This window comes from Panthera uncia, assembly GCF_023721935.1.
Source record: "Panthera uncia isolate 11264 chromosome C1 unlocalized genomic scaffold, Puncia_PCG_1.0 HiC_scaffold_4, whole genome shotgun sequence".
Taxonomy (NCBI): Eukaryota; Metazoa; Chordata; class Mammalia; order Carnivora; family Felidae; genus Panthera; species Panthera uncia.
The window spans coordinates 89,716,774-89,732,842 of NW_026057585.1; the positions used below are offsets into that span (position 1 = coordinate 89,716,774).

Below are 16,069 nucleotides of genomic sequence, written 5' to 3' on the forward strand. Positions count from 1 at the left end.
TCAGCCCCAGACCTTGTTTCTCTGCCTCCTCCGCCTCTGTCCCTTCCTGGGGTGCAGCCTTTGCTCTCCCACTGGACGTGAGCCCCGGTGCCCTTTTTTCTGAAGAGTAAGCACATAGGCAATGTCTGGCGTCTCCTCTCTGCGGTGAAACTCACGTCTCACTTACACCGAAGGCCGGGTTGAATTGGGTTTGCAATATATTTTTTGGCACCTACAAGGTGCCTGGCCTGATGGGAACGAAAGTGCTTTCCAGTTCAAAGCTCTAGCTGACACTCTGGCTGGATTTGCTCACCCGAAGGACAGGGTCACGGCCCACGTACAGTGACCAAGGTTCACGCTGAACTGGGCAGACTCAACTGATCCTTCTAGGAAACCGGCCCGGCGGGAAAAGGATGAGGAAGAGGATCCGCGATACCCACTACCATCTGAGGGCGAGGGAGGAAGGGTGCGGCTAGCTGGGTTGCCTAGGCGGAGACCGGTCCTCGGCGCGCGTTCACTCACTCACCGAGACAGCAATCACTGAACGGAACAGGCTCTGTCCTGCGCACTGGGGATGGAAGCCCCTTCTCATCAGTGCCGCTTGCACTCTAGTAAGAGGAGTGGGGTGACCAGCAAGAGTTGCGACGGCTCTCCAGGGGTTAGGGGAGTCCCTGGTGGTCTGGGAAGGCTTCCCGGAGGAGGAGCTGCTGGAGCCGCCGCTTGAAGAAGGAGGAGCTAGCTAGGGGGCACAAAGGGGAGGTCTCTTCAAAGAGGGGAACGGCCAGCGAGGCCCTGGGCACTGAGGGTCCCCAGCCGGAGTAGCGACGCCCTCGGTGGGCAGAGATGACCCCTCAGGCCCTTTAAGGCGGAGCGCCGAGGCGCCGGGGCGAGAGCTGGCGGGGGCGGTGCCAGGGCCCCTCGCGGCCGCTGATTGGGCGGCGCGCTCGACCGGAGCCGCTCGGCGGGCGCCGATTGGTGAGTTAGCGCCGGGCGCCGCCGCCAGGTGATTCGAGTGCTAGTTCCCGCGGCCACGTGGGGGGCGCGCGGGCGGGGGGCGCCGCGGGGCGGGAGGCGGAGACGCGCAGGACGCGCGGGGGGTGCGGCGCGGAGCAGCAGCGACGGCGCTCGAGACGCGGAGGCCGCGGTGAGTGAGCGCAGGGGGGCCGGGCAGGGGCTGGGGCCGGAGGGGTCGGCGGGAGCGGGGTTCGGTCCCCGGCCGCAGAGGTGGGGAGGAGGTCTCGGCTGGGGAGGAGCATCCCGGTCGCTGCCTCCGCTTCACCGCCACCTCCGCCGTCACCGTCCGTCACCTCTGCCGTCACCCCCGCCGTTCCTCCGCCGGCGTCCTGCCTCGCTCGCCCCTCGGTCGGTCCGGGGAGTTTCTCTGCCCCGGGCCGGGTACCGTCAGCCCAAAGCCCTGGCCGCAGTCCCCAGGAATGACAGTAAGAGCGGGAAGAATGACCCGCGCTGGGCAGAGCTCTGTGCCTCCCGGGCGCTGGCCCCCTGCGTGCCTTCGGCCCCACTTAATCCTGAAAACAGCACTTTCCGCTCAATGTCGTCTGCTTGGAGCGGCCGTCCCCAACCACCCTGTATGAAATAGCACCCCCCGAACACCCACACCACATATCCTCCCCACCCTACTGTTTTTCTCCAGATCACGTAAGTCCCCTGAAATGTTGCTATCTAGTACCCCCCCCCCCCCCCCCCCCCCCCCTGGGGGGCCCCCCCCCCCCAGGACAGGGACTGTTTTGTTCCTGGCAGGTAGTTGGCGCTTGAAATATTTTCGGAAAGAACAAACAACCCAGGAGACAGCTGCTCTTATTATCCCCACTTTACAGTTGAGGAAATGGAGGCTGGGAGGTTAAGTGGCTTGCCCAAGGTCATACCAGCCTCCTGGACCTCACAATCTGTGATGCTGATCTTGACCTCTGGCTGCTTGGTCCAGTCCCCTCCCACCCGGAGGCCAAGGGTAGGTGAGGGTGGCACGAGGAGTGTGCTGGGGCAGGGAGGCTCTTTTGTGCAGCTGAGCCAAAGATAGTGGAGGTGAGGCAGGTGACCGGAGGGGCTCTGGCAGCCCCAGACCATCTGGGCAGAGAGGCAGTCAGACAGAGAACGCAGCCGCTTTGCTGATTAAGATCAGCCCCTAGCACCTGAGGTGCTCCGGGCAGCTGGATAGACTGGGACTCACCAAACTCGAATGTGGACACCTTGCTTACTGGGGAGGGGAGTCTGAGGACAGTGCCGTGGCCTAGGGGAAGAGCCCTCAGAGACCCAGACTTGCTTCCCAACCCCCCCCCCCCCTTATGCTGTGTGACCTTTGGCAAGTGGCTTCACCCCTCTGAACTACCCTTTGCTAAGCCCAGACTCCAGGCTGAGCGGTCTCCCAAGATGCTGTAAAGGTGGGCCCCGCCATGACTCAACTCAGCTGTGATGCGGTGCAGTAGAGGGCTTCTGTCCTTGCCCTTCTTTTTTTTTTTTTAATTTTTTTTTTAACGTTTATTTATTTTTGAGACAGAGAGAGACAGAGCATGAACGGGGGAGGGTCAGAGAGAGAGGGAGACACAGAATCTGAAACAGGCTCCAGGCTCTGAGCAGTCAGCACAGAGCCCGACGCGGGGGCTCGAACTCACAGACCGCGAGATCATGACCTGAGCCAAAGTCGGCCGCTTAACCGACTGAGCCACCCAGGCGCCCCTGTCCTTGCCCTTCGACACAGATCAACCCATCCAGTGTCCTGTCTCTAAGCAGGGCCACCTGGAAAACCTCAGAGGAGCAAGAGAAGAGCCCCAGCCTCATTCCAAAGGTGTCCCCCTAGAAAGGTGCTGACCCAACCAGTCTCCTGTGTAAAACCTTGGAAAAACAGTTGTGTTCCAAAGCGATGAGTGGGTGTTTGTGCCCAGAATGAGTAAGCAGGTCTGTCTCCCGGGGTTGGGGTGAGCCTGGTACCCTCACTGGTCCCTTGGGCAGCCCCCAACTCCAGGCTTGGGGCTGAAATGCACTGAGAGGGAGGTTTGGGAGGGAGGGAGAGGAAGAGACAAACTTCCAGTTTCCTGGGGAATGGGGGGGGGGGGGGGGGGGGGGGGAGGATCCAGAGATGGTAGGTGGTGGGGCGCCCCCACCTCCACCATCCGGACAGTGGAGTGTCCCCAAGCAAGCTGCTGCTCTGGATCTGGAGGGAGGAGGCCGCTTGCAGCCCTAGACACAGTTGTCTCGGCATGTGTGAGAGCGAATGTGAGTGTGCCTGCGGACCCATGTGGCTCTTGGCTGTCTTACACCCTTAGTGTCTGAGGGGCTGTGTCAGCACAGGAAGGGTGGGAAATGTGCTCCTGATCTCTCCCTGCTCCCATCCCTCCTTTGTCTCTCATTTTGTCCTCTCATCTCCATTCGCACTTCCACTGGCTGCCCTTTATCTCCTCTTGTCTCCCTTTTGCCCCATTTGGTTTTTGGCCTTTGCCTCCTCTCTTTCCCACTGCCTGCGGGTCCAGGGCATCCCAGCCCATGATGTGATAATGAGGGCAAAAGGCGAGGTCACTGGAAGCCCCAGCTTTATACCTGGCATGGCGGCCACATAGCTTTTGTGCCAGTTACACATCTAATTTTGTTGTATTTAAACATCAAATGGAGGATAGGTGATGGACATGATGTGAAGAACGGTCAGGATCACAAAGTGGGTGTGAGACCAGAAAAGCAGGAGGGGAGAGAGTACAGGAGGGAGGAACCAGGAAGGTCAAGGGGAGCACGCAGCCTTTATTTCTGGCTCTTCTGGTGCTGGTGACTCACTGAAAGTAAAGTAGTAGGTTGCTCGCAGAATGTACTGGAAGGCTGCTGCTGCCCCCACCCTCGCTGAGCCTGGGGCTGAAGGTCTGGGCAGGCAGAGGTAGGTGCGGTTCCTGGGCTCTTGGCCTTGGGAGTGTCAGTTTCTAAGCACCTGTCTGAAGGTGGGTGGAGCCTAAGTGGGACACGCCCATTTCCTGCCGGGGCGGGGCCCTGATGCCACCTGCTTTCTCAGGAATCTTTGCTCTCCTTCTGACTTGCTCTCCTAGACTGGGAGGTCTTCTAGTCCTTCAGTGTAAGTAAGGAGGGCACTGGAAGTGGTCAGACCTCTCTGTCCTCCCAAGCTCCCTCCCGAACAGCAGACTTTGGGGTCCCCCATCCTCTCTGTACCTGTTCAGTGTCGCTCCCCGCCCAGATGGCATCATGCTGGGTGCCTGCTCCTCCATTCAGGTCTTGCCTCCTCACATTATCCCAGGTTTGGGGATGAGGAAATGGAGGCTCAGAGAGGTGGGTCGGCTTGCCCAGACTCACACAGCATCTGGACACAGGTCTCTCTGATCCTAAGTGCAGTGATTAGAAGTAGTCTGGGGAGACAGAGCCAGGCAGGATGGGGGAGGGAGGTGGGAGGGTCTGAGTTGGCCCCAGCAAAAACTAAGGGAGAGAGTCATTGGGGACCCATGCAGAGGCAGTCAGCCATTCTTTCTCGAGAAGCCTTGACTCCTCATTCACCGTGTACCAGCAATGGTCATGAGCTCTCGGGGGAGTGAGCACTCTCCTGGTCCTTGAGGACAGTCTAAGTAAGGGAGGTTTCCTTCTCTCCACTGGTGGCTCTGGGAGAGGGGCCCCAGGAAAGACCAAAACCTGGGCTGGATTGGGGGACAGGGCCCCCTGGGGGCTTCAGGCAGCGGCTGGAGTCTGGCTGGCCGAATGGGCCAGGGCCTGTGGAGCACATCCCTGCCTCTGCAGCTCCGGCCATCCAGCTCATGGGTCACTCCCATAGATCACAGAGCTCCTGCCTTGCAACTTGCTATAGCTCCCCACTGCGCGCGGGGCACAGCCTACATTCCTGTGGTGTGACATTCAAGGCTGATGCCGACCTGGCTCTGGCCCACTCTTCTGGTAAGGTCTGCCCATCCTGTGACTCTGCAGACTGTTCTGGCAGCTGTCATACCCCTCCTCTCAGGTGGTGTCTTCCCAGTGTGCCCCACCTGCTCCTGGCACTTTGTACAGGCTGGTTACAGGACCCTGGACAGGGCAGGCCCGGCCCAGAGCACAGAGATGTCTGTGTTTGACCCAGGGTGTGGCCTGCCACACCCCTACCTTTGGCTCTTTTCCCAAAGCTCACTCCTCAGTGAGGCCTTCCTGGCTGCAGCCAACCCCTAACTTGCATATCATAGCCTCCTCTCTGCTTTATCATGGTCTAGCATATGGCATATCTTTTTTTTTCTTAACTCTTCTAAAGTTTATCAGAGCGTGGGCACATGCATGAGTGGGTGAGGGGCAGAGAGAGAGGGACAGAGAGAGAGAATCCCATGCAGGCTCCATGAGGTCAGTGCGGAGCTCGACTTGGGGCTTGAACCCACAAACTGTGACATTATGACCTGGGCCGAAACCAAGAGTCAGACGGGCGAGCCACCGAGCCACCCAGGCACCCCTAGCAAATTCCTTCTCCTATTGATTGATGAGTTCGCTTTCTTTCACACGAGAATGTGGGCTCCCCGAGGCAGGAGGGAGTCAGTCATTTTGTTCTGGGCTGTGTGTTCCCTGTGTCCCCAGTGCCCTGGATGCTGCCTGGCACACGGCAAGTGCACCGGAAGGATTTGTGAGGTGCAGGAGATCCCTGGCCTCTGAGGGGAGCAGCGTGGCTCCGGAACGTGGGAACCGTCCCTTCTCCCCTGCCCTCTGCTGCCTCCTCCCCTGTGGAGCTCGAAGCTGGGCACCCTGGGGGCCATGCAGAAGGCCGGGGCAGGAGGCCGGAGAGCCTCTGACTGCGGCCCAGCCCCTCACCGGCCCAGGTGCATCACCAAGTTCGCCCAGGTGGGTGGGGCCGCCCCCACGGGGTGCGCTCTGGTGCGTGGTGACTGAGTGGTGGGTCATGGGGAGCGGGGAGGAGCCATTTCTGTGTCTTCCCTCCCTGTCCCGGGCTCCAGAATGTGTGTGTGTGCACAGGTGAGGAGACGGGGCCTCAGAGGGGCAAAGCGGCTCGGGCAAAGCCACCTGCTGGGAAGCGGGAGAGCCTACTAGGCCCGAGCACAGTGCTCTGTCACTATCCACCGCTTCCCCCACAGAGCAGAGAGTGTGTTGGTAGGAGGGAGGGATTTGGAGGAGGGGATCAGGAGCCATGGAACTGCCTTGCCTCCCTCCCGCCCTCACCACACCCCCAAGCAGTATGTGGGTTCCTTCCCTGTGGACGACCTGGACCCCCAGGAGAGCGTGTGGCTGGTTCAACAACAGCTGTGGGCACTGAAGGTAGGGAGCTGGGGAGGGCACATCCCGGGCAGGGAATCACAGCCTTGGAATGTCAGGCTGGAATGGCCCCGAGACCATCTGATCCAACACCCCAGTCACAGATGGAGCAAATGAGGCCCTGGGAGGGGTGACACCAAAGCCATTCTGAGAAGCAGGCCCAGCGAGGGCCATACCCAGGCTCCTATAGCCGTGTCCCTTATGCCCGGGGACCCCTTCCCTTGGGCAGTCGTGACCTGTGTCCCATGGGTGGAAGCCATAGATGGGACGTGTGGGGGATGGTCATAACACGGCCAGCTATGGCCCTCCTGGGGGTGGTCTGCCAGGAGCCATCCACGCTTCCCCAGCTCTTGAGGCATCCACCGCTCAGTCCCTTGGCAGCTGGGGAGGGGTTGGCTGACCAGCCTGTGGTGACTGATGCTGAGGCTGGGCGGGACAAGGCAGGGCCTGGGAGGTAATGCCTGCGCCCATCCAACTCTCTCCTGCCTAGGATTGTCCCAGACGCCGGGCTGTCATCCTGAAATTCAGCCTTCAGGGCCTCAAGATCTACAGCGGGGAGGGTGAGGTAGGAGCCCGTGTGGGTGCAGGTGAGGACTGGACGGGACAAGTGTCCTACTCCCTCAGAATGCGCCTGGCCCTGCGCCACCCCTGGAGCCTCCCCACCACCCCAGCCTGCTCTGGGCCTTTGAACATTCTGTCTCTGAGGGCCCTGCCCTCTGGCAAGCTCTCCAGAATGTCCGGGGATTAACTCCTGGCCTGAGCGTCAGGACAGTCAGCCCCAGCTTTTTGCAGGTCCCCGGGCCTCTATGTAAGTCTGTGCAGAGTTGGCCGGTGGGCTGTGGCCAGACTCAGACTGGAGGCCAGTTGGGCGCCCCTGCTTGGTCGCTGACCCTCCTCCCGGTGCAAGGCCAGCGTGTGTTGAATGCTCACCTCGTGCCAGACTGTGTAGCCCACAACCCCCGGGCCACTCTCCTAAGACTGTGGTGCAGATCGTGTCCCAGACGTGTGCATCACAGGGGCCCTGGGGTCAGGTCTTGTGCCATGTGCGTGAGGTCTCACTGACCCTCACCCACAACCCCATCAGAGGGAGGTACTGTCTCCCGTTAACAATTGTCACAAGGGCTCAGAGGGCTGTGCTTACCTGCCCACGGCACACAGAGTGGGGCAGAGCCAGGATTCAAACCTTGGTCACCTGACTCCAGAGACCAGGGGTGCGACCCCAGGGCCTGCTGCCACTGCCTTCCTCCGTGACCCTGCAGACCGTGAATACTTCGGCCCTCAGTTCCACAGCATGGGGGTGACGATCCCAACCAGCAGGTTGTCAGTGGGGAGTAAGGGGCCAAGCCCAGTGGCCATGTGAAGGACGAGGGTTCCCCTTTGAAGCAGGGTTTGGGCAGGCCTGGGAGGAGAGAAGAGCTCCTCCCCCGGGAGCTGGTGGACCCTAAGCTGGAGAGCAGGCCCGGGAGGCCAGCCGGCAGGTGTGTGGGGCCCACGGGTGGTGGGACTGATGGAGGCTGTCCCGCCCCCCTCCTTCGCAGGTGCTCCTGATGGCTCATGCTCTGAGGCGCGTGCTCTACTCTACCTGGTGCCCAGCTGACTGCCAGTTTGCCTTCATGGCCCGAAACCCCCAGAGCCCACCCAGCAAGCTCTTCTGCCACCTCTTTGTAGGCAACCAGCCTGGAGAGGTATCTGGGGCCTGGGGCAGGGGAACCATCACTGAGGGTGGGGTTGGGGGCTGTGCTGTGCGTCAGCAGGGCCTCCAGGGGACCGAGGCCTCCGAGGGCTTAGTCAAGCTGGCCCGAGCCCCCTCCAGGCAGGCACTCCTTGTCACACCTGCTCCTTCTGTGGCTCTGCCCCACCGGGGACGCCACAAAAGCAAGTTAGCGGCCTCAGCATTCCCGGGGCCTGGAAGTGGGTGTCAGGACATGTGCTTAGAAATTGGATGGTCACACTGCCAGGCCTTTGCTCATGCTGTTCTCTCTGCCTGGAATTCCCTTCCCCTTCTGGCAAATTCCAGCTTGCCCTTCAAGGCTAGTCCCTGTATCTGTGAAGCCCACCTGGAGTCCTCTAGACCACTCTTCCCTTCTGAGGTCTTGTGACATGAGCCGCGCTGTAGCATTGGTCTGTCCCTGATGACAGACAAGGGAATTCTGTGAGAGCAGAAACTGGGTCCAGGCCATGAACCGCTCTAGTGCTTGGCCCCTCGGAGCTAGAGGGTGAGCGGACAGATCCTGGAAGTCAAAGCTAGTGTGATGGCCGTGAACCACAGAGCCTTGACAGCCAAGTGTTCGGCAAGCGGAGGCTGGCTTGGCTCCATCCAGCAATGATTTGCCATCACCCCTGTGTCTCCAGCTCTGTGCTGGCTGCTGGAATGACAGGCGGCTGAGACACTGCCCTTGATCTTCCGGAGCTCACGGTTCCAATATGTTGGAGCTAGATAATGTGTGTGGTGGGTAGAATGTACTGGCCCCAGAGCAGTGGGCCCATGCTGGGGGCTTTCTGTGCTCCATTTCACTAAAGGAGCACAGGGAAGTGGAGATAAGGAGACTGAGGCACGGAAGTGCCATGCTCTGCCTAGAGTCACAGAGCAGCCCCTACATGACAGAGCCAGGATTGGATCCCAGGTTGTGTGACTGGAGGGCCTGGGCTCTTAGCCACTGCTCTAAGAGGGTACTGACACAGGGTGTACCTAGGGGATAGGAGTGCATTTAGCCTGTGTATTCCCAGCTCCAGGCATGATGTCTGGAACAAAACAGATGCCCAGTATTTGTTAATAAAGGAGGGTGGTAGGGGGGACTGCATGGTGAAGTTTTGGGGGATAAGTAGGAGTTTTCCCGGGGAAGAATGCGGAAGAGTCAAGGGGCTACCTGCACTGATGCCTAAGGGGTTCCTCAGGAAACCTGCCCCAACTGAGTCAACCCCTTCCCCCTCCCTAGGTCCAGATCCTGCACCTGCTGCTCTGCCGTTCCTTCCAGCTTGCTTACCTCTTGCAGCACCCTGAGGAGCGGGCACAGCCTGAGCCCTGCCTGGCGTCTGCAGGAGACATGCCCCTGAAGCCACTGTCCAGCCCGGGGGGCCCCCCTGGCCTTGTACGGGAACCCTTCAGCCGCGATCAGCTTTCACAGAACGTTCATGCATTGGTCTCCTTCCGGCGGCTTCCTGCAGAGGGGCCTGTGGGCAGTGGGGTATGCGGCACCCCAGCCAGGGAGCGGGCAGTGGACAGGGGACCTGGGCGAGGGTTAGGGGGTCATAGGAGGGGAGTGCTGGACTTGAGTGGGAGGGGGCTTTGCCTGACCTGACGTGGCTGGGCCTGAGTCTGCCTGCCCGTTGTCGGCCCCTCTTGGTGCCCTAGAAGGAGCTTCCAGAGTCAGAAGGCCGTGGGGGCACCCGCCATGCCCGCCTGGGGAATCCCTACTGCTCACCCACACTGGTGCGCAAGAAGGCCATTCGCAGCAAGGTGATCCGCTCCGGGGCTTACCGAGGCTGCACCTACGAGACTCAGCTGCAGCTGTCAGCTCGGGAGGCCTGTGAGTTGCAAAGCAGGGGCGCAGGCCTGAGTGCACCCTTGTGAATCAGAGAGGCGGGGCCTGTGTGTGGTTATGTGTGTGTCCACGTGAGTTTGCATGTCGGTCTGCATGCTTGGGGGGCTTGCATAGGTGATGGTACAGCTGTGGGTGTGCTTCAGCTGGTGAGTGGGTGTGAGTGGGGTGTGCCTTGTGCGGATGTATCTTTGCTGGGGGAGTCTTGGTGAGGAGACGAGCGTGGGGGTGTGGGGTCTGTTGTGGGCTGGGCCTCTTCCTCTGACCCCGGCTGGTCTCCATAGTCCCTGCTGCATGGGAAGCGTGGCCCCGGGGGCCTGGTGGTCCCTCGTGCCTGGTGGAGAGTGAGGGCAGTCTGACGGAGAACATCTGGGCCTTTGCTGGCATCTCCAGGTAGGAGGGGCCTGGCCTGGCCGGATGCCCAGCCCCTGGGGTGGGCAGAGGAATGGATTGTGGGCTCCCTCAGGGCCCTGACATGTGCACATTTCTGTACAAGGGCAGAGCCATCCTGACCTTGGTGGCCTCAGGCCAACGACTTCACCCTACTGGGCCTCAAGTGTCTCAAATGTAAAGTGGGAATAGTAAGAGGACCTTCATCACAGGTCTGTGGAGAGGATCAGATGGGATAACTCAGGTCAAGCTGTCAGCACCTGGCCTGTCACAGGGCAGCGGCTTCCTAACCATCAGCTCTTCAAAACTCTCCCGGTTGGGCCTTGAAGCAGTCAGCAGCTAGGGACCCCTCAGAAGCCTCTTAGGATGGGAGTCTAAAAGCTTCCTTTTGTGGAGGGCCCACTACTCTGGGTCAAGCATGGTTTCCAGTTACGCCATTGCCCTGGGGAGCGACCTGAGGCCGGGGCTCCCGTCTTCAGCCTCTCCCTCCTGCCCTCCCAGGCCCAGTGCCCTGGCCCTGTTGCGGAGAGACGTCCTTGGGGCCTTCCTGCTGTGGCCTGAGCCGGGCGCCAGTGGCCAGTGGTGCCTGTCAGTGCGGACACAATGCGGCGTGGTGCCCCACCAGGTCTTCCGGAACCACCTGGGCCGCTACTGCGTGGAGGTGAGTGTGGGGCAGCCTGCTCGGCCCCGTCCCGGCCCTCAGGCCCCACCCTTTCTAGCCGCGAAGCCCCCTCGCCTCATCACGGTGCCCCATTGGCTCTCTCTGGCCACACCCCTTATTTAACTCTCCATCTTGCCCTGCTGGCCCCGCCCTCAGGCCCCGCTTGGCCCCACCTCTCTCTACCGCCCCGCCCTCAGGCCCCTCTCTCCGGAGTGGCCTTTTGGAAGAGACCTCCAGTGTAGAGGCTTGGGCCCGGTCATGTCTCCCATTCCTATAGGGATGCTGGCTTTTAAAAGTGGCTTTCCCACACAACCTAGCCCATTTTTTTTTTTTTTTTTAGCAGAGCTGGAAACTGATTCAGAGAGGGCAGGGGCTAGTCTAAGCTCACCCAGCCCCTGGGCTTCTAGGTCTGGAGTCTTGACCTGACCACAGGTTTCCAGGGACTGGGTGTATGCCCTTATCACCAGCTGGATGGCTCAGTCCTGTCCAGGCTGGCAAGAGAGAAAGAGAGGAGACGGTGTCTGGCTCTGCCGTGAGCGGGACAGTGACCTCTCTGGGCTTGAATTTCCTCCCTTCTGGAGTGGGGCAGGATCCCCTGTGAAGGGGTGGTTGGTGTCCAGAGCAGAGCCATGGGGAGCCGGGGAGCTGGAGCTTCGGCCTTTTCCTCCTTAGCACCTGCCTGCCGAGTTCGCCAACCTGGAGGCCCTGGTGGAACACCATGCTGGGACGGGGCGAAGCTTCTTCTGCTCTCTCAACATGGGCCGCCTGAATCCTGGCTATGAGGAGCAGGACTGGGGGTCCGAGGGCAGACCCCCCCGGACACTGCGGCCCCTTGGCCATGCCAAGTCCGAGGCAGAGCTGCAGGGCCTGGGCTAGGAGGCTGGGCCCTATGCCCACTGGCCCTGCCTCACCCTGGCTCCTGGGCCTCAGCGGGCCGCCCTGCCCTCTGCCACCCCGCTGGTCACCAGTTCCATCCAGTCACTCTGCCCCTTGGACCAGTCTTCCGTCACTTCACTGCCTGTGGTGGGGGTGGGGAGCCCTGGCACTGGGGATTGCCCATGGCTTCTCGTAGGACGTGACCGCTGAGACTGCAGGAGGGGCAGGTGGAGCTCCAGGCTTCTGGTAACTTGCTAGGTGACTTTGGATGCTTGTCTCTAGGCTTCACCTTACTCCTCGGAGGGGAGCCTTCTGAGGTGGGCAGGAAGGTGTGCTCACCAGGGACATGGCCTCCTAAGGCGGCCAGGCCTTGTGGCCCTGACTGGGAGTCTCCCAAGGGCACCTGACTGAGGTTGCCAGCCATGTAAGGGAGAGGTGTCTGGGGAGGCAGGAGCGAGTCCTCACTGTGGGCAAAGACCTGGGGGCAAGCCACTCTGTCCATGAGGGAAACAGGACTTGGAGGAGCTAGTGGGCATGGCGTCTGGGCTGAGCTACACCCAGGCTGACAGAGAGAGCATGCCTGTTTCTGACATCATTTAAGATTAAGGCAGTCTCCCTTGAGTGTTGAGAAATGAGGGTTAAGGGGGCATAGGATGGCAGAATGGACAAAGAGCCTTGCCCCCCAAGCCCAGGCGGACACCTGTGTGCAGAAGGCATGTGAACCAGCAGACAGGGCAAAGAACCTCTGTGTTGCTTAGAAAGGCTGGTTGGTCTCCACTCAAAACCACAGGGTTGTGATTCCTGCCTTCTGTGGAGGGATGCCCCGTCTCACCCCTCCCCAATAACCCCAAGAACCACCAAGACGCGCGCGTGCACACACACACACACCGCACACACACCGCACACGCTGGCTCGTTTCCTTTGTCCATTTGACTGGCAGGGGCCAGCAGTGAGCCGCAGGAGTACTGGGGTGACCGGGGCTCTATTCAACTTATTCTGCAGGCCATTCTGGGTCTAGCGGCTGCCTGGGAAGCCACCTGGTTTTGGTCCACTTCCCATAACGTGGCGCTGGCTGGCTCTGGTTGTCAGGGGCTACCTCACCAGCCCCAGCCCCCTGGGGCTGGGTCACAGTACAGCCATCCAAAGGTAGAACTGATGTGGACCCTGCCGGGGGGGTTGGGGGGGGGGGGGGGGGGGGGGGGGGCGTTGGCCTCAGCAGGGAGTGGGAGTACAGAGAAATGATTCTGCTCTAAGGCAATAGCCCTGAAGTGACTGACAGATCCAGGTGCCCCCCCGCCCCCCTTTAGAGGCAAGCTTGACGGACAGACACGAATACCAAATTATTTAGGGAGCAAGTTTACTTCGTATGAACTTCTCTATTCCTGAGGCAGAGGCTTAGTCACGAATGTGGGGGCTGCCCTCCCCCATCTGGGAGTGGGATGTGACTGTTCAGTGCCTTGAAAATGACAGATTTCTGACTCCTGGAAGGGAGAGGGCGGCCCTGACGGAAGAGAAAAAAGGGAGGACCCTCGGAAAGTCAGGCCTGGTGTTCCCAGCTTACAATCTCCTGCCCAGGAAGTGGTCTTGTCAAAAGGGATAAAAGGGATAGGAGGAAGCTGTCCTTTGGGGGTTCTTTTCACTGGCACCACAGCACTGATTTTATACTGAATGTGAGTGGGGCTCATCATACAGCCATTTCCACCAGGGACTGCCACCGGAACCCACGGTCCCCTGGTCTCTAGTGGGAGGCGTGGTCTCACATTTCACTGGCAAGAAAAGGGGTTTGCCGATAGGGTGTTCAGGGTTGCAGCACCAGAGGCACATGTTTAAGAAGACCTGGTGACTGGCCCAGGCTTAGGACCAAGCTTAGCTCTACAAGAGATGGGTTTTGTTGCACAAATCATCCATGTGGACAAGGTATCAGGAATGTTCTCAAAGCACTTTAACATTCCCTTGCACAGCATTCATCACGTGGTATAAACAGCAAGTTTCTTGACCCATGTGCGCAGACGCTTCAGTGTCTTAAATCATAAGTCAGCTTTCTCTTTGTTCCAACCAGCACCACCTGGGTAGCCAGCTCTCCTTACTGTGTGGACTTGAAACAAATAAAATGCATTTCTTCGGATTGTCTAGTACAGACTTTTCCTTTGAAAGGCAAGGTCTCTGTCCAGTTTGCCTGTCTTGGTTTGCCAACCATACCTTCAGCTGGTGCTGAATGGTGAACCAGACGGAGATCTTGTCCTCCCCGGCGGGGGTGGGGGTGGGGCGGGGGGAGGGGCTCAGGGTGTCCTGAAGGGATAGGGTAGGTAGCTTTATTCAAATCGTGTCTCCAGTTAAAACCTTCAGTGGGTACATCCCACAGAAAAATGGCAGCCCGTTATTCTGGCTGGAGGGACTTGCACAGAGCCAGCGGATATGGTCCTGGCACCCTCTCCAGCCAAAAGATTTTGTCTCTCAAAAATGGTTTTGTTTTGTGTGTTTTTAAAAATATTTTTTTATGCTTATTTTTGAGAGAGTGCGAGTGGGTTAGGGGCAGAGAGAGAGGGAGACACAGAATGCGAAGCAGGCTCCAGGCTCTGAGCTGTCAGCACAGAGCCTGACGCCGGGCTCGAATTCACCAACCCTGAGATCATGACCAGAGCATGACCAGAGCCTGAGACACCCAGGCGCCCCTTTTTTTGTGTTTTTAAGCTGGGTCTTAGAAAAAACTAGGGCAGCATTAGAAGGAAGCTTTGCTCTGTCGGAGGCCGTAACAGGCTTTGGGCGGCCCTCTCCTGAGTCAGTAGAGGGATGTGGATAGAAGACCGCAAGGTCCTTGTCCCCTTTCTCGGTAGGTCTCTAGTCCCCGCATAAGGCCCCGCCTCCTGTATCTCTCTCGAGGCGGAGTCAAGCCTGGCCTCCTTGCCCTAGCTGGGCAACCTCGGACAAGTTGCTTAACCTCTCTGAACTGGGCGGTGGGGATCAGAGGAGAGAGCGGACTTGAAGCCCTGGTAAGAAGCGGGCAGACGCTCCAGCAAAGCGGGCCGCCTGGACCCGCCTGCAGCTAGGAGATTCTCCTGCAACGAGGCGCCGCGAACGCGGGGACGCCCCGGGAGCCCGCGGCTGTGACGCCACGGGTGTTGCCCGGCAACCGCGAAAGCCGCGGCGGAGCGCGTGCCAGCGGGCGGCCGGGGCGGTTCCGGGGCTCAGGTCCTGTGGCGGCGCCTGCAGCGCGGATCCCCCACTTCCCTCTCCCCGGGCCGGGCCTCAGGGACGGACGAACCCTGGCGCGGGAGGAGGCGGCGGCCCGGCTCCGGTCCTGCGACCCCCGCACCGCCCCTCTCCTTCTCCCAGGGTGCCCCCCGAGGAGTCCCGGCCCCCCGCCGCGGCCCCGCCCCTGCCGCGAGGCCCCGCCCCCCGCGACCGGCGCTGGCCCCGCCCCCCGGCCCGGGCCGTCGAGCGTCCCAGCCGTGCGGCTCACGTCGCGCCGCGCCGGGGGGCCTCCAGCCGCGGGGCCATGGCCTCGGAGTCGGTGAAGGTGGTGGTGCGCTGCCGCCCCATGAATCAGCGGGAGCGGGAGCTGAACTGCCAGCCCGTGGTGACGGTGGACTCCGCGCGCGGCCAGTGCTTCATCCAGAACCCGGGCGCTGCCGACGAGCCCCCCAAGCAGTTCACCTTCGACGGCGCCTACCACATGGACCACTTCACCGAGCAGATCTACAACGAGATCGCCTACCCGCTGGTGGAGGTGAGGGCGCCCGGGAGGCCGCCTCCGAGGACCGGCCAGGCAGGGCTGGGGGCCACGCCAGGGGTCCTGAGCGGATGGCACTGTACCCAGAGCTGGGCGGGAACTAGCTTCCGGAGGAGCGTGGGTGGGCACCAGCAGGTTGGGCTGAAGTCTTTTGTCTAGGCAGGACACGGCTGGGACCCACCTCCAGCCCCCACGCCCGGGTCTCCACCGTCTGCAACGCCAAAGCACGTCCTCACCTCCACCCCTTCCAGTCCCCTGCCCACAACTGCTCCAGTCCCCAAGACCTTCCACCCCCCAGCCCTCCACCGTCATCTGAGAACTTGAGGCCTTCTCTCAATGCTCTAGCCGCTGCCCCCAGCCGCCGCTGCCGCCACCTCCTCCTGCTCCCAGGCCATGGCCTCTGCTTCCTCCCCTCAGCATTCAGAATCCCCTGTCATCCTCCCTGAGTCAAGCCTGCGGGGGAGACCGCCGCTTCCCTCCTGCCTTAGTCTTGGAGGAATGGAACCCCATTACCTTTGGTCTAACCTACCATTTTCTCCAGCAACAGTTTGTCACCCTTAATAGGGCTTTTGCTTTCCAGAGCACTCACACCAGGTAGCTGGCACATTTGGGACATAGGGAGACTGAGGCCCAGAGGAGGGAAACTTGCCCAGGCTC

At 60.5% G+C, this 16,069-nt stretch overlaps 2 protein-coding genes and 1 long non-coding RNA gene across 6 annotated transcripts in view; 2 read left to right on the top strand and 1 right to left on the bottom strand.

Moving 5' to 3' along the window:
• Positions 1 to 3,587: 3,587 nt before the first annotated feature.
• On the bottom strand, positions 3,588 to 9,728 carry LOC125913013 (uncharacterized). Of its 4 annotated transcripts, XR_007454900.1 has the most exons (5): positions 9,639 to 9,728; positions 9,201 to 9,564; positions 8,274 to 8,345; positions 4,141 to 4,334; positions 3,588 to 3,755 (listed from the first exon to the last, which is right to left on the bottom strand). It is a non-coding gene; the product is annotated as an uncharacterized LOC125913013 (long non-coding RNA). The 4 variants fall into 4 exon arrangements; XR_007454901.1 differs by lacking the exon at positions 8,274 to 8,345 and having other exon boundaries at positions 9,201 to 9,375; XR_007454899.1 differs by lacking the exon at positions 8,274 to 8,345.
• On the top strand, positions 5,520 to 12,822 carry SH2D5 (SH2 domain containing 5). Its single transcript, XM_049617916.1, has 9 exons — positions 5,520 to 5,787; positions 6,136 to 6,219; positions 6,707 to 6,781; positions 7,755 to 7,901; positions 9,153 to 9,401; positions 9,569 to 9,743; positions 10,040 to 10,148; positions 10,647 to 10,806; positions 11,479 to 12,822. The coding sequence occupies exons 1-9, from the start codon at positions 5,701 to 5,703 to the stop codon at positions 11,680 to 11,682; spliced, it is 1,290 nt and encodes a 429-aa protein (XP_049473873.1). The 5' UTR covers positions 5,520 to 5,700; the 3' UTR covers positions 11,683 to 12,822.
• Positions 12,823 to 15,178: 2,356 nt separating this feature from the next.
• DDOST (dolichyl-diphosphooligosaccharide--protein glycosyltransferase non-catalytic subunit) overlaps positions 15,179 to 16,069 on the top strand; it is a 4,753-nt gene continuing 3,862 nt past the window's right edge. The window contains exon 1 of the mRNA XM_049618907.1: positions 15,179 to 15,409. Coding sequence (XP_049474864.1) covers positions 15,179 to 15,409 — 231 coding nt within the window. The remainder of the gene's footprint in view (positions 15,410 to 16,069) is intronic.

Coding starts and splice junctions, on each gene's coding strand:
- SH2D5 (XM_049617916.1), top strand. CDS start 5,701: ATGCAGAAGGCCGGGGCAGGAGGCCGGAGAGCCTCTGACTGCGGCCCA. Junction 6,782..7,754: donor TCTACAGCGGGGAGGGTGAG/GTAGGAGCCCGT, acceptor CCTCCTTCGCAG/GTGCTCCTGATGGCTCATGC. Junction 10,149..10,646: donor GCCTTTGCTGGCATCTCCAG/GTAGGAGGGGCC, acceptor CTGCCCTCCCAG/GCCCAGTGCCCTGGCCCTGT.